Source organism: Phyllobates terribilis, unplaced genomic scaffold, assembly GCF_046119375.1.
Source record: "Phyllobates terribilis strain yellow unplaced genomic scaffold, ASM4611937v1 Scaffold_5__5_contigs__length_657084704, whole genome shotgun sequence".
Classification (NCBI taxonomy): domain Eukaryota; kingdom Metazoa; phylum Chordata; class Amphibia; order Anura; family Dendrobatidae; genus Phyllobates; species Phyllobates terribilis.
This window is the reverse complement of record NW_027362765.1, coordinates 56,226,194-56,243,226: the sequence shown is the minus strand read 5'-3', so window position 1 is coordinate 56,243,226 and position 17,033 is coordinate 56,226,194. Positions and strand designations below refer to the sequence as shown.

Below are 17,033 nucleotides of genomic sequence, written 5' to 3'. Positions count from 1 at the left end.
GAAGTTTAATTTATACCAACCTAGAGAAAAAGAAATATGAACAATTTTCAATGCCAAGATACCAAAAAATAATAAACTAAACAAATATTCCTCAATTATAATTAATAAACAATAAAGTGATATGCATGTCAGCTCACAAGTACTTAAGCTAAGCATAGATAACCATGAGAATAATAAATCAAATAGGGAAAAATAAGTATAACAAAGAACCTGTGAATGATGCAAAAATAGAATGAGGAGAGAAAATCCCACACGTTTCGCCTCACAAGCTGTGGCGTCCTAAGAGCTAACAACGAGTAATGGTGTCAGATAATGTCCCTTATATATACAGAAAGGTAATAGAATAAAAAAGTAAATCATTTAATTAATTAAGTTGATTTAAGGTTGCCAATGCGCAGGTGTGAACACGCTGTATTGAAAATATTTGCTTGAAAAACACGTTGCGCATGCACAAACAAGAAGTGTCAATAACGTTTCTAGAGTTATCAAAGCGCATGCGCGAGCAAAGCATTCATTTAAAAGAGCTGTGCATGCGCAGAAAACATGTGGAACGCTCGTAATTTGTAGACAAGCAGCACATAAGTGCAAGAGTAATCATACAGAATATAGGAACGTTCAGTTGGATCTGTAGCGCACGCAAAGTACAATGCAAGATCTACATAAAGTTAACAATAAGTATCAAAGTTTTTACAGTTACCATTGCACATGCGTGAAGTAATTATCATTAACAGAGGGGCATGTGCAGAACATCTGTGAGCAGCTCGAAATTTGTAAAGAAACAGCACGTGTACAAGAGTAATCATACAGAATATAGGAACAGCTGATCTATAGCGCATGCTCGCAAAGTAAAATGTGAGAATGACAAAGTTATTGGTAAGAGAAGGTGGCGCATGCGCAGAAGAGCTCGGCACCACTAATGATTTCTAAGTAGACCGTGCATGTGTGAAAAGATAAACCCTGACATAATATATAGAACGTGCAATTAATCCATAGTGCTTGCGCACAGATTGAAGATCGAACAATGATGTGAAGAAAGATATATGTTTAAAGGGGAACACAAAGGACACTCAAAAACAAGAAATATATAAAGGGAGTATGTCCACACAAAATATATATATATTCAGTAGATCTAGAGCGCATGATACAACATTGGTGCCTGGACAGAAGTAGCAGATAAGTGAGAGATAATAATAGATCAGGAAATAAAAAGTAAGAAATAAATATATTATTAATGGCAAAGAGAGCGAATAGACCATGACATATCTGAATAATCCAATATAATTCAACAAATAATCAAATATATAAAAAGGGACATTATAAATGGCATAGAAATAAAAGAAATATTATGGATGCAAAATTCTATCTTTATCGATGAAGGCCCAAATACATAGATGTAATTCTTTAAAATAAATGAGAATATAAAAGGTGTGTAAAATAGATTTAGTTTGCTTTCGGTAACAGATGTTTATTGGTAATTGCATACATTTCCTAATCATCACTCGATGCTATAAATTACTTTCCCTTTCTTACGTAATGTATGACTTTACTTTGACTTAATTCGTTTTTGATGAATTTGTCGATAAATAGAAAATCGTTGCTTCCATGTGTGATTTTTCTGATACTAACCAAAATGTAATTTATGAGTAAAACATTCTGGATATAAAAATGGCTTCCTCCCTATACAAGTTCTCTCATGGGCTACAAGACTTGCTTTATTTGTAAAATGTTTACTACATTCTGAATATGAAAATGTTTACTTTGTATGAGTTCTCTTATGTGAGCTAAGAGTGGAGCTATGATTGAAACATTTCCCACATTCTGGACAATAAAATGGCATCTCCCCTGTGTGAATTCGCTGATGTGAAACCAGGTGTTTTTTGTTTGTAAAAAATTTCCCACATTCTTGACATGTAAATGCCTGCTCCCGTGTGTGAATTATCTGATGTCTACTCAGGTGTGATTTGTTTCTAAAAAATTTCCCACATACTGGACATGAAAATGGCTTCTCCCCTGTGTGACTTCTCTGATGTCTACTCAGGTGTGATTTGTCTGTAAAACATTTCCCACATTCTGGACATGAAAATGGTTTCTCCCCTGTGTGAATTCTCTGATGTGCAGCCAGGTGTGATTTGTTTGCAAAACATTTCCCACATTCTGAACATGAAAATGGGTTCTCCCCTGTGTGAATTCTCTGATGTATAACAAGATTTCTTTCATGTTTAAAACATTTCCCACATTCGGAACATAAAGATAAATTCTTCTTTATGTGAATTCTCTGATGTCTATCCAGGAGTGATTTCTTTGTAAAACATTTCCTACATTCTGGACATGAATATGGTTTCTCCCTTGTGTGAATTCTCTGATGTCTAACCAAATGTGCTTTGCATATAAAACATTTCCCACATTCTGGACATGAAAATGGTTTCTCCCCTGTGTGAATTCTCTGATGTCTATCCAGGAGTGATTTCTTTGTAAAACATTTTCCACATTCTGGACATGAAAATGGCTTCTCCCCTGTGTGAATTCTCTGATGTCTATCCAGGAGTGATTTCTTTGTAAAACATTTTCCACATTCTGGACATGAAAATGGCTTTTCCCCTGTGTGAATTCTCTGATGTCTAACCAGGAGTGATTTCTTTGTAAAACACTTCCCACACTCTGAACATGAAAATGGCTTCTTCTTTGTGTGAATTCTCTGATGTCTAACCACCTGGGATTTTTTTATAAAACCTCTCCCACATTCTGCACATGAAAATAGTTTCTCCCCTGTCCGAGCCCTTCGATGTTGCACATCCCTTCTGTTATTTTTTCTATGCTCTACAGTCTGTGATGAATCAGAAGACCGGACTTGTTGAAAAGGATCAGTTGAAAGATTTTTGATGTGAAGACTTGGAGCTGGATCCGGGCTAATGATCTGCTCTTCATATGAATCTGGTGTGACACCACGATCAGCTTCTTTAAAATGTGAAAATATCAGATGTTCCTCTGAGCTTCCGCTACAGCCATCTGCCAAGAAGAAAATGGATTTTAAGTTTCTTCAATAAACAGGGAATAATATTGTTTCTTTCAATAATAGATATTTTAAAGCAACTCTATACATATTGGGGTAAAATTCAATTGAGTAGGAGAAAGATGATATTAGTAGAAATCAAAGTAGGGACTAGTGGATTGGCCACCAGGTTGTACGCCTTCGATAGTTTACTTCTCTGTAGCTTTGTCATAGGTTCAGGTTTCTTTGTGCCCGTTAGCGACCTTTCCTAGTAAAACGTTTAGTAAATATTTCTAAAGGCGCCTGTAGGTCTGTGATATTAGGTGTCCATCGCATCACCTACATATCAGCTACATATACACACAACACATGAGCTAGGGCTTTGGAGTAAAGGCCCAGTCACACTAAGCGACGCTACAGCGATCCCGACAACGATACGACCTGTCAGGGATCGTTGCTGCGTCGCTATGTGGTCGCTGGTGAGATATCAAACAGTCAGATCTTCCTAATGACGCAGCAACGATGCGGCGACCCGTAACGATCTGTATAACGATGCACGCCTATGTGTTTTTGTGTCTGAGTCGTTAACAAGGTCGTTGGTAAGGTGTCAAACACAGCAATGCATGCTACCCAGCGGGGCCTCAATAATCAAAAAAATGTCCAGACCTTTCCGAGACGACCAGCGATCTCACAGCAGGGGCCTGGTAGCTGCTAAGTGTCACACATAACGAGATCGCTACTGAGGTCGCTGTTGCGTCACAAAACTTGTGACTCATCAGCGACCTCGCTAGCTATCTCGCTTAGTGTGACGGGGGCTTAAGTGCAGTGCTCTTGTACTAGGTACATTTTGTATTTTTTTCCAAGAGTAAAGGGATCAGAAGATGAACATTTGTGGTTTGGTTTTGACCTGGCTCCTGGATTCTCCCCTCATCTGTCTATCTAGCTGTAGCTAATCTCCATAATGTGATTTTTCTCCTTTGTCTGCCTTAGGCTGTGTTCACACATTGCTTTTTTTCCTGCGTATTTTTACGTGTGCGTATTTCCTGCTTTTTTTACGCAGGTAAAAAAAGCACCTCCATTCACACACTGCTTTTTTTCCTGTATTTTTTTACGCAGGATGCAGGAGAAATGAAGTGTGAGGATGGAGGATTACACCTGTATGTAATGTAATGTATGTGTCTGTATGTAATGTAATGTAATGTAATGTATGTGTCTGTGTGTCCTGTGAGTGTCCCCCTAGCAGTGTACATACAGACAGCTTCTGGCTGCAGTACATACACTGCTTTAAAAGAAAAAAACTATGGATACTCACCTATCCGATGGATGGGAGAGGCGCCCGGTCCCACCGCTGCCAGCATCTTCAGTGAAGCGATGACAAGTCGGCGTTCGCACCGGTCCCGCCGCTTGCAGCTTCCTGCCGTAAAGCGATCACAAGCCGGTCACCGGCTTGTGATCGCTTTACGGCAGGAAGCTGCAAGCGGCGGGACCGGAGCCGACGCCGGCTTGTCATCGCTTCACCGGCAGATGCTGGAAGCGCGGGACCGGAGCGGACGCCTCCCATCCATCGAATAGGTGATTATCCATAGTTTCTCCTGCGCCTCCATCAAAAAGCTATGGAATTACGCAGTGTGTGAACACCGCTGCGTAATTCCATTGCTTATAACGGGCACAATAGGAGAAAGCGCAGGAGGCAGCTGCGTAAAAACACACAGTGTCTGAACGGCAAAGTGAATTTCCCATTCACTTTGCTGGCAGACACAAGGCACATTGCGTATTTTGAAAAAGCGCGCGCAAAAAAGCGTGCGAAAATACGCAATGTGTGAACGCAGCCTTACTCTGACTTGAACTGCTGCTCTATATTGACCTTGACTTGCATCTGACCTGGATCACTCTGCTTAGCAAGACCACGGATAGCATAACGGACGTCTGTATGAGAGCTAAGATAAATCGTCTGCAACCAGCGATGCATCAAGATCATGAATTATCTCAGGTGAAGCATGAAGTGGCCGTACGAATGAAATCTCACAAAGTGTCTTATCCTTTTCATGACCAGACAATTTTTCCATCTTTCGCTTTTTGCCTTCCTCTTCTTTAATTTTTATTGACATCCCCGTATGAAGACTTGTTATTTTGTGGGACAGAGTTGACACTATCCGTTTTATCTTTTAATGTACAAGAAAATATTCAAAAAAATTCGAAATGCGGCGATATTGTGAAAAAAATATAAAACGCAATTCTAAAACTGTAATTTTTTTTTTTACGGCATTCATTGTGATGTACATGTGACCTGCATGACTACTATTTAAGTGGCGACAAAAAAATCTAGAAATTTCTAAGAAAAAAAAAAAAGAATTTCTGTTGTCATTTTTTGAGATCTGTAACATTTTCATGTCAATTGAGCCTTGCGTTGGCTGCTTATTATTTGGCGAGCTGACATTTTTGTTGATCCCATTTTGGGGCAGATATGATGTTTTTAATGCTTATTGTATTTTTTCATGGAGATCTGGTAACTAAAAGCTGCAATTCTGGCTTTTGAATTTTTTTTCTCTTGGTAGCGTTTACCAATCGGGTTAACTAATTTCATATTTTGATAGATCAGAATTTTATGGATACAACAATACCAATTGTGTTTCAGTATAATCATTTCTTTTCTTTTATTGGACGAATTTTTTATATATTTAAAAATATTTTTTAATGACTATTTCTTAGTCTTTTTAGGGAACTTGAAACTGTGATCATCTGATTGCTTGTACTTTATATGGAAATACCTCAGTATTGCAGAATACAGTAAAAATCACAGTCCCCTATGAAACTAGTCACAAGTGGGTCTTCACAAGGGCGCCATCATAACAGGCAAGGGAGCCTCCAGCATGGCCATAGCAATCTACTGACACCCCACAATTGAATGATTTGATCAACACATAGAACAGCGCCGCCTTTACCCCTGGATCATGGGCTGTAAATGTCGACATTAGAGAATGACAGCCGAATGTAAGGGGTTAACAGCAGCAGGGGGCAGCTCAAATGTAACACAAATTATTTACCTGCGATGATGCACAACTCCTGACTCATCATCATATGTGACACAGCTTTTACCAGTACATTCAATGATGTGAAGGGGCACCAGGGCATAATCCTGAACTCAAGGTTCATGTATCTGACTTTCTAAGGGGCAATGGTTTCTCCTTGTGGAAATCTAGGGGTAATATCCTTGCGGAGAGTGATATGTTAAGCATGTCAGGTGAGGAGACTTTTAAAACCACAATGCCCCTCTGGGAAATAAGCAAATTGTCTCTTCAGAGAGGAAGAGGACTAGAACTCTAGTGCCACCTACAGGAAGTAGCAATCCTAAAAGTCAATAGTGACCCTTTAACGAGCCTTATCACATGACTTAGGATAAAAGCCAATACCAGAAACTCAATCCTGGTATGCCTGGCACCCCTCATCCTGTTATGCATGGCCCCCTTAGCCTTATCCTGGTATGCATGGCACCCCATCCCTCATCCCCAATCCTAGTATGCATGGCACCCCTCATCCCCAATCCTGGTATGCATGGCCCCCCTCAGCCTTATCTTGGTATGCATGGCACCCCATCCCTCATCCCACAATCCTGGTATGCATGGCACCCCTCATCCCCAATCCTGGTATGCATGGCCCCCCTCAGCCTTATCCTGGTATGCATGGCACCCCATCCCTCATCCCCAATCCGGGTATGCATGGCACCCCTCATCCCCAATCCGAGTATGCATGGCCCCCCTCAGCCTTATCCTGGTATGCATGGCACCCCATCCCTCATCCCACAATCCTGGTATGCATGACACCCCATCCCTCATCCCACAATCCTGGTATGCATGGCACCCCATCCCTCATCCCACAATCCTGGTATGCATGGCACCCCATCCCTCATCCCACAATCCTGGTATGCATGGCACCCCATCCCTCATCCCACAATCCTGGTATGCATGGCACCCCTCATCCCACAATCCTGGTATGCATGGCACCCCTCATCCCACAATCCTGGTATGCATGGCACCCCTCATCCCACAATCCTGGCATGCATGGCACCCCGCATCCCAATCCTGGCATGCATGGCAACCCATCTCATCTTGGTATGCATGGCACCCCCATCCCAAATTTGGTATACATGGCACCCCTCATCCCCAATCCTGGTATGTATGGTACCCAATCCCTCATCCTGGTATGCATGGTACCCCATATACCTATCCTGGTATGTAAGGTACCCCTCATCCTGGTATGTATGGCACCCCATCCCTCATTCTGGCATGCATGGTACCCCTCATCCCTATTCTGGTATGCATGGTACCTCTCATCCCTATTCTGGTATGCATGGTCACCTCATCCCCCAATCCTGGTATGTGTGGTACCCCTCATCATGGTATGCATGGCACCCCATTCCTCATCCTGGTATGTATGGTACCCCTCATCCCCCAATCCTGGTATGTTTGGTACCCCTCTCATCCCGCAATCCTGGTATGCATGGTCCCCTCACCCCACAATCCTGGTATGCATGGTCCCCTCACCCCACAATCCTGGTATGTATGGTACCCCATCATCCCCCAATCCTGGTATGCTTGGTACCCCTCATCCCCCAATCCTGGTATGCTTGGTAGCCCTCTCATCCCACAATCCAGGTATGCTTGACACCCCTCATCCCCCAATACTGGCATGCATGGCACCCATCATCCTCCAATCCTGGTACTTGTGGCCCCCTCACCCCATAATCCTGGTATGTATGGCACCCCTAATATTTCATGCTGCACACATACAAAAAAAACAACTCTTATACTCGCCTTTCTTCCCTGTGCTCCAGCGCTGCTGTGTCCTGTTCTGCCAGAAGCCGGGGGAGGAGTGCGGCGCCGGAGTACGCGCATGCCTATACTGCGCTGTCCGGCGCCATTTTGCTGAAGCCACACTGCAAATGTGTCTTCAGTAAAATGGCGCCGGATAGCTCTATGCGCATGCACCGATTCCGGCGCCTCACTCCTGCCCCGGTCTCCGGCGAAGAGAGGCGCTGTGGCAACGCTCCTCCGGTCAGGTAAGTATGTAAGTATAGCGCCGGAGATCTCGGTATGAGTTCAGTGTCTACGCATACTACGATCTTCAGCGCCATACACTCCTCTTACCTGTAAACGACTCGTTGCGTTTTTCTGTCTGGAGCCAGACTGCACAGGCGTGTCGTGCTTGCGCAGTCTGTAAAGGTTTCAGACGGAGACACTTATTTCCATATATATATATATATATATATATATATACACATACACACTGTACAGACCAAAAGTTTGGACGCACCTTCTCATTTAAAGATTTTTCTGTATTTTCATGACTTTGAAAATTGTTCATTCACACTGAAGGCATCAAAACTATGAATTAACACATGTGGAATTATATACTTAACAAAAAAGTGTGAAACAACTGAAAATATGTCTTATATTCTAGGTTCCTCAAAGTAGCCACCTTTTGCTTTGATGACTGCTTTGCACACTCTTGGCATTCTCTTGATGAGCTTCAAGAGGTAGTCACCGAAAATGGTTTTCACTTCACAGGTGTGCCCTGTCAGGTTTAATAAGTGGGATTTCTTGCCATATAAATGGGGTTGGGACCATCAGTTGTGTTGTGCAGAAGTCAGGTGGATACACAGCTGATAGTCATACTGAAAGACTGTTAGAATTTGTATTATGGCAAGAAAAAAGCAGCTGAGTAAAGAAAAACGAGTGGCCATCATTACTTTAAGAAATGAAGGTCAGTCAGTCTGAAAAATTGGGCAAACTTTGAAAGTGTCCCCAAGTGCAGTTGCAAAAACCATCAAGCGCTACAAAGAAACTGGCTCACATGAGGACCGCCCCAGAAAAGGAAGACCAAGAGTCTCCTCTGCTTCTGAGGATAAGTTTATCCGAGTCACCAGCCTCAGAAATTGCAGGTTAACAGCAGCTCAGATTAGAGACCAGATCAATGCCACACAGAGTTCTAGCAGCAGACACATCTCTTCAACAACTGTTAAGAGGAGACTTTGTGCAGCAGGCATTCATGGTAAAATAACTGCTAGGAAACCACTGCTAAGGACAGGCAACAAGCAGAAGAGACTTGTTTGGGCTAAAGAACACAAGGAATGGACATTAGACCAGTGGAAATCTGTGCTTTGGTCTGATGAGTCCAAATTTGAGATCTTTGGTTCCAACCACTGTGTCTTTGTGCGACGCAGAAAAGGTGAATGGATGGACTCTACATGCCTGGTTCCCACCGTGAAGCATGGAGGAGGAGGTGTGATGGTGTGGGGGTGCTTTGCTGGTGACACTGTTGGGGATTTATTAAAAATTGAAGGCATACTGAACCAGCATGGCTACCACAGCATCTTGCAGCGGCATGCTATTCCATCCAGTTTGCGTTTAGTTGGACCATCATTTATTTTTCAACAGGACAATGACCCCAAACACACCTCCAGGCTGTGTAAGGGCTATTTGACCAAGGAGGAGAGTGATGGGGTGCTACGCCAGATGACTTGGCCTCCACAGTCACCAGACCTGAACCCAATCGAGATGGTTTGGCGTGAGCTGGACCGCAGAGTGAAGGCAAAAGGGCCAACAAGTGCTAAGCATCTCTGGGAACTCCTCCAAGATTGTTGGAAGACCATTTCCGGTGACTACCTCTTGAAACTCATCAAGAGAATACCAAGAGTGTGCAAAGCAGTCATCAAAGCAAAAGGTGGCTACTTTGAAGAACCTAGAATATAAGACATATTTTCAGTTGTTTCACACTTTTGTGTTAAGTATATAATTCCACATGTGTTAATTCATAGTTTTGATGCCTTCAGTGTGAATGCACAATTTTCATAGTCATGAAAATACAGAAAAATCTTTAAATGAGAAGGTGTCTCCAAACTTTTGGTCTATACTGTATATATACACACATTTATTTATTCTAATACACAGTTGTGCTCAAAAGTTTACATACCCCGGCAGAATACACACACATATGACGCGCCCCCTGGGCCATATTCTTTTAGGGGGAATATCCGGAGCCGGATCAGATGGGGGTTGTAGTCTTCCGAGTGGCTGTGACCCGGTCCGTGCCCAGGGTGTCAAACTGAGTTGTATGTGGCAGTCATACAGATGTTATAAGTTCTTTATTGTCGACTACGCCACCCGTTGTGTTGCGGTCACTGTGGCCGCCGCTGCAGCAGGGTCCGCTGAGGCTGGTGGTGTAGGTGCAGCTTTGGTGATATAACCCCCAACGGGTGGGGTATAGCCTCAGGGGGATCAGGTGCAGAGGATGGGAGTTGTGGTGATGCAGTGTAGGCGGCAATCAGAGACAGAGTCGGGTTATGCAGTTTAGGATGTTTACTCACTGCTGATGTTCTGGTCACTCCAGCTTCGAGTGACCTCCCGAGCCGTGCTGCGTCCACCAGGTTCTGGATCCAGCCAACTCCCAAATAAGTCCGGAGCGTGACCCTGAGCTCTCCTTCTGTCCTTTCTCTGGCCGTCCCCACTATTGATCCACCCAGGTCCAGCTCCCTCGGGCCTTCTGTTGGGAGACCCTTGGCCTTGGGTTCCCTGACCCTCCTCGTGGTATGCCTTCGTGGTGGATGTGGTGGGTGACCGTGGCAAACGCTGCCCACGGTCTCCGGTCTCTGGCTGGGGAGTGTTTTTGCCCCCACCAGCTTGGGTTCCGGTACCCTGATGCCGACTCTTCACCCGGGGATTTAATTTGGGGTCTTAGAGTCCTTTCTTCTGCTTTCCCCTCTGGGTCTCTCTTTCTCCTCTCTCACTCTGGGTCTCTCTTCTCCTCCGCTCGCTGACTTTCTCTCTGCAACTGACCCTGATTTCTGATGGTGCCCACCTTATATACACCCTCTATGTGTGAGCTCAGGTGACCAGCACCCAATGAGCTCCTATCTTTACCCAGGCTGCTCCCCCTATCTGCCCCTACACTACTTGGGATGTACCACCCCCCTCCCACTCCAGCCAGGAACAGACTCGGTCGTACCTGCACATTTCTAAGTGGGAGTACCGTCGGTCTGCTCCTCGGAAATGGGATGTGTGTAGTGCATGCAGCCTACCGAGCCCAGACCCACACTCCATCCTTACCCGGGAGTGGAATATCACACCTCTGGGTTGAGGTGCAATACCCCTGTAGCAGCCGAATCCTCAGGGTGCTACACATATATATACACACACATAGATAGTGTGATAGACTACCTCTGAGAGCAGCCCAGTGAGTCAGTCACTATGTGCTATGTGTATATAGAAGTATAAGATACAATGTTTGTGTCACATACTGTGTGTACGTAGCATGCACATTTTTAAATACTGGAAGTGCAGACGAAAGTTCATAGATGTAAATATCGCCCGACGAACTAGCAAAATACTGCTCATTCTGTGAGTGATTGGTTTATCCTGGAACAAAGATCATTGTTCTTAACGGCACATCGCCCGCTGTAAGCTGCAAATGTGCTGCCGATAACATGATGTGTATGGGGACAGATTGATTCACTACTTATCATTTTGTCCCCATCATTCTTTGTCATTCTGGGTAAAGAGGCCGGGAAACAAGCACCGAACAACGTCAAATTTTGTCGATTGTGCCCATTTAATGGCCTGAACTCAGCACATGTAATTGCAACCTAAATGTTTCTTTGTGATGGTGCAACATGTGAGCATTTATGTCCACACTTTAAACTTTTACCCGGGGCCCCACATTGTCTAAAACTGGCCCTGTCATCATCGCAGTAGTTTCTATGGTGGAGGCTTGCGCAATACACACGATCATCCAGTCAAGTCTTAACGGGTATTTTTTCAATGACATATTCGTTATTATTAATAATTTTCAAAGTGAATACTTTTTGTCATAATATCTTGATCTTTATTCACAGGAAGTAGCTAGTGTTTAGTGGTGAGAATTGATAAGGTTCCTGGTCTTGTGGTTTTTCTACAACTTTGCTTTCTTCTCTTTTCCCTTTTGAACAAAAATGTTAAAGTAGATGCCTTAGCTTGTTCTTTTGACCCTACAGACCAAGCTACTCACCCTTAATTCATTATCATGCCCAATCATATTACACAAGAGACTATTGTCTGCATCCGTGACATCCCACCTGGAAAGATCGTCATTCAGCAGAATAGAAGAAAAAAAATTCTATCGTTGCATTTCCTCAAGTTGGCCGACATCCGCTTGTGCATTAGTGATTGGATTTTCATTCAGGACATTTCTGTTGGTCTACTTTAGCTCGAGATGTTAAAGGACTTTGTGCTGGTGGCATGTTCTACTTCTACACAAAATAAAAGTTCTCACCTCAAACCTGACAGCTTGTTATCTCCTCCTGTGTCTGATTCGTCATGGACCCTTATCACTATGAACTTTATAACAGATTTCTCCAGTTTAATTGATGGTTTAGTTATTTGAGTTTTTGGAGACAGGTTCCAACAGCTAACATTTAAGTGCATCTTTCCTTTACTACATCTTTCATTTGTCTCTGATAGTCGTATACAGCTTGTTTCAAGGTTTTAGAGTGAATAAGCCAAGCTCGATCTTCTATCAAAGGTCAAATTTAATGAGTCAATACATCTCAGCCTGGAAACAAGGAATGGGGTAAGTAAAGACAGCCTCTTCAGCCAATAATTCTAAATCGTTCCTCTGGGAGTTCGTCTGTTACTTTGGAGTTCAGCATGCATCAAAATAATAGAATACAGCACACTTACCGATTCCCCTAAAGCTTTTCTACCAATATTTCACCAGGTACCCTGTTAATATCTATATTTCCTCTTCTGGTTAGAACGACATGTCACTGATCACAGCAGTAACCAATTCATCTTTTCTGCTGTCAGATATTAACTTAGCCCATTGTCATTAATTTTAATTGTTGTGGTTTTCTGTATGCAATGATCTAATGATTTTTTATTTAATATATGGAAATAAATAAGTTTTAATAAGGTTCGATAGAAGCATCGGTAACTTTTTTTTTTTACAGAAAAGCAAAATGAAATGAAAGAAGTGTCTCTTGTGGCCTGTGATTGGATACAGAAACCACATTTGTGGGGATCGGCCATGGATTTTATGATGGTATTTACATTTTTCCAATAAAACTACTTAAAAAAAAGTTTTCAAAATCTGTGCCATGCACTGTAAAAGTAATCAACACATAACTGTGCCATCCAGTGACTCAAAAGAATCTGTGACTTCTCTGCAGTTAGTGGTCACTACTTACCTGGGCGGTTATCTGTAGGAATCTCCTCTTTACACCGCTCATCACCCCTCACTTATGTCTCTGTAGTATTAATATGGGGCAGATCTTTACCCTGAAACAAATATTGTAAAAGTCACAGACAGATGGAGAAGTCACATCTATGATCAGCACTAATCCTGCCAGTTCCACCGTTCTCATTACACAAGTATAAAATATATAATAATGATTGATAAAAGAAAACTGAGCACAAGATCTTCACAGCCGTCTACACATCATAGAGGAGATTTCATGACACCTTCTCTCCATCTACCTGATGATCCTGAGGAACATTGGGATTTTCTTGGTTACAGTCCTGTGGAAGCTGAGGACGGGGACATTTCTCTGGTGTTGTCCGCTTGCTGGATAGAACTGGATGAAACAAATACAAGGACTGAATTCATTCTTTACATACAGATACGCCGTGTGTATTTAGTCCTGTCTATTACCTGGTGATGTGAGGGGTTGGGGAACCTCCATCATGACGTCCTTGTACAGATCTTTGTGTCCTTCTAAATACTCCCACTTTTCCATGGAGAAATAGACGGCGACATCCTGACACCTTTTGGGAACCTGACACATATAATAATAAGAATGATGTAATGTGACTACATCAGAATTTCTCACCTCTCCAGTAAACTGGAAGAAGATCTCTAGCCCTCAACTGGTGAGGTGGGGTTTGCCACACCCCAGGGAATTTTTGTTCGGCTGCCATTCATTGAAAAATGCTGGTATGAGGATACGTGTCTCACTAGCTTCCATCCATTTGTGGGTGTCAAAAATTTGTTTTACTCATGTGTAATCAATCACCAATAAGAAAACGATTAAAACAAACGTGATCTTTGCATTTTCTGTAAAAATAAGAGTTTTCTAAACACTGGGGTATAGGAAACCCTTCATCACCAGTTGCGTGACAAAAACCCCACCTCACCAGTTGAGGGCTAGGGTGAGGTGTAAAATACTCTTCACCATCTTGCCCTTATGTCTATTCATCCTTGATAAGTCAATCAGGAAAATTCTTTTAGATAGAAAATCTCCACTGAGAGCATCTGATATTGATATTGTAGGGACCTGAATGAGAAAAATTTAAAATCATAAAAAACCTGAGAGGAAACCTCTGATGAGATATCAGAAGTAGATCTAGGTTTTCCTGCACCTGGTTCAAAAATTCAGTTTGCCTTCCCCTCCTATACACAGATAAAGCAGTTTGACAAGTTGTCATTTGACTTCTCATATATGATTTTCTTACTTATAGTTACATGCCAACGAGCTGGTCTTCCGAATGCTTTCAATGTTCCGTGAAATACTACAGTGATCATGTGATGAAATAGCATAGTGATCAATTGTAATGTCACCTTAACCCCACAGACCTCTGCTTTCAAGCATCTTTGCGACAGTCGGCCCAGTTCTGGTTGGGATGCCTGTCAGACAGAGTGGTAGAAGATGTCGCTAGTCAAGCAAGAAAAAGTACGGGCAGGCTGCATGGTGGGCCAAATGTGCAACCTGTTTCCTCCTGGCTTCCGGACATGAATATTCACACGGCAAGCAGTCCTGATGATGTTCCTGTTGGATTGTCTGCCAAAAGCACAGACCAGAAACGAGCGGGAGCTGTAGGTCCCAGGGAGCAGTGTGAGCGGAATCAGGAGACGAGTTTATGGCCTAGATGGTGTTTAGACGCCTCCAAACATTCCGGATCCCCCTGCCTTGATGGTGGCTAGGAGCACAGGCAATGGACATCCTGTGAATTTGGAGGAATCATTTCCTGGAATTGAGCTACACATGGGTGATGGACATCTAGATTCGGAATCTTCGGCTGGCGGGTTCACAGCACCTTTGCAGCTTTGTGAGTATGCTTCTATATCTTGTTTGTTTCTTCATAGACTTAGGTCAGAGCAGCGTCTGTGTTCAGTCAGGTGGAGGGTCCCAGTTCTTTCGCAGATAGGGATCATAGCGAGACAAAAGTACTGGGGTTGATGGATTTGTTAGTGAATATGTCGTAATTTTTGTTACAGCTGGATAGGGGAGCAGTGGTAGGACCGACTTTAGCCCCGACAGATGTTTGGGTGCTGTCATATACAGGAGCAGCAGGTGTAGGTGGTGTTGGCAAGAGGGCAGAATTAGGCAGCAACGACTTCTCTACGGGTGTTTCGGTTTCAGTTCAGACTGAAAAGGACAAGGCGGATGCGATCCGATTTGATGACAAGGCTAAGGGTGAGATTTATGTGTGTTTGGAGGGACCACTGGGGGCTCACTTAAAGAAAGAGGTAAAAGAAAAGATTTGGCAGAACAATTACGTGGAGATATTCTCTCTTCCTCTGGAAAAATTTAACTTGGACAAGGATAAAGAGGATGGCAGTAATAAAGAGGAGGAAGAAAAGTGCAGCTAGCTGTTGATTGTGCAGACTTTTATTAACTGGCTGCAGGCGTTTGCTATCTTAGCTAGCGTTGTAGGAGAAAAGGCGTCCAAAAACTGCTCTCCTACATTATGCAGTATAAATTCAATAGGGCGAGGCGCATAGAACTTATATCGAGCAGGCTTGGCTAGGACTAGCAATTTCATTAGACAAAAGTGGTGCATTTGAGTATACAGTGAGATAAAAAGGATATAGGGATTTGGTTGAAGGTCATCATGACCCCGTCTAAGTACAGACAGTCCTTTCTTGGGGGTGCAAGCAGGGGGACCAATCAGCAGCTTTGGGCAAATCTAGCAAGGGAACATAGGGATCTAAAAAGGCAACGGGAGCGTGCTGGCAGTTTAACGACGGCCAGTGCAGATATGACTCCAGTTGCAAGTTTAGGCACTAGTGTTCCTACTGTAATGGAGCTTTGCATATGGCAATGAAATAATTCAAGAAGGTAAAGGGAAAAGGATCTGCCAGTGCTCTCAAGGGGGAGACGCCAGTGAATCATCTTGTGATAGCCCCTTTTCTAATTAGGTTCCTAGACAGAGTGAAAAAAGGGATCAATTCTATGGGTTTCTCTGTAGGTTTTAGGATTCCTGCACCTAGACAGGAAATGCAATTAGTGCATATGGCTGGTCCTTTTAGATCTCCCCGTTAATGATTTGATTGTCTCACTTTTGAGTGTGGTGCCTAACTTTAGTCTGATTCACCATATTTTATACCCAAAGAGGTTGTCAGTTAATGATGGGATTGACCTGGAATTGTGCTCTGTGCACTTCCTTTGATGCGGTAGTGCAGTGGGTCCTGCAATTCGGAACAGTGTCGTTGTTAGCAAAAACAGACATTGAGTCAGCTTTTAGGTTGTTACCAGTAGACCAGAAAGTATCAGACTGTTGGATCACTAGTGGGATGAGGAGTAGGTTGATAGGAAAGTTGCGCTATTTCTTGTTCAGTGTTTGAGGCGTTTAGTTCTTTTTTTGAATGGGTGGTAAAAGATGTTTCTGCCTACCAGTCCATTATTCATTCTTTGGATTATTTATTGTTTATAGGCCCCCTCCTGATTTCTTAGAATTTACTGTTGGCTATGGAAAGAGTAGCAAACAGATCTGGGTCCCGGGAGCTAATGAAGATAGATCAGCAACTTTGGGTGAATCTAGCCAGGGAACATAGGGTTCTAAAAAGAAAACGGGAACGTGCTGGCAGTTTAAAGATGGCCAGTGGAAATATGGTTCCAGTTGCAAGTTTAGGAATGCGTGTTCCAATTGTAATGAAGCTTTGTATAGGGCAGCGAAATGTTTCAAGAAAGGAAAAGGATCTGCCAGTGCTAGTCAAGGGAGAGAAGCCAGTGAATCATCTCGCGATGGCCCCTTTTCTAATTAGGTTCCCAGAAAGAGTGAAAGCAGGGTCATTT

At 43.1% G+C, this 17,033-nt stretch overlaps 1 protein-coding gene across 1 annotated transcript; it reads right to left on the bottom strand.

The window, feature by feature from the left end:
* Positions 1 to 1,138: 1,138 nt before the first annotated feature.
* Positions 1,139 to 14,554, bottom strand: LOC141271442 (uncharacterized). The gene is made up of 6 exons (XM_073681517.1): positions 14,414 to 14,554; positions 14,152 to 14,291; positions 13,533 to 13,592; positions 8,134 to 8,200; positions 4,871 to 4,940; positions 1,139 to 3,006 (listed from the first exon to the last, which is right to left on the bottom strand). The coding sequence occupies exons 1-6, from the start codon at positions 14,552 to 14,554 to the stop codon at positions 1,754 to 1,756; spliced, it is 1,731 nt and encodes a 576-aa protein (XP_073537618.1). The 3' UTR covers positions 1,139 to 1,753.
* Between the last annotated feature and the right edge of the window lie 2,479 nt (positions 14,555 to 17,033).

Bases quoted from the DNA above. Each gene is read 5' to 3' on its own strand.
- LOC141271442 (XM_073681517.1), bottom strand. From the start codon at position 14,554: ATGCTATTTCATCACATGATCACTGTAGTATTTCACGGAACATTGAAA. The intron at 8,201-13,532 runs GTAACCAAGAAA...AAACCTTTACAG, and splicing joins TCCTCAGCTTCCACAGGACT to ACTGCGCAAGCACGACACGC. The intron at 4,941-8,133 runs GTAAGAGGAGTG...CGCTGGTTGCAG, and splicing joins ACGCAACGAGTCGTTTACAG to ACGATTTATCTTAGCTCTCA.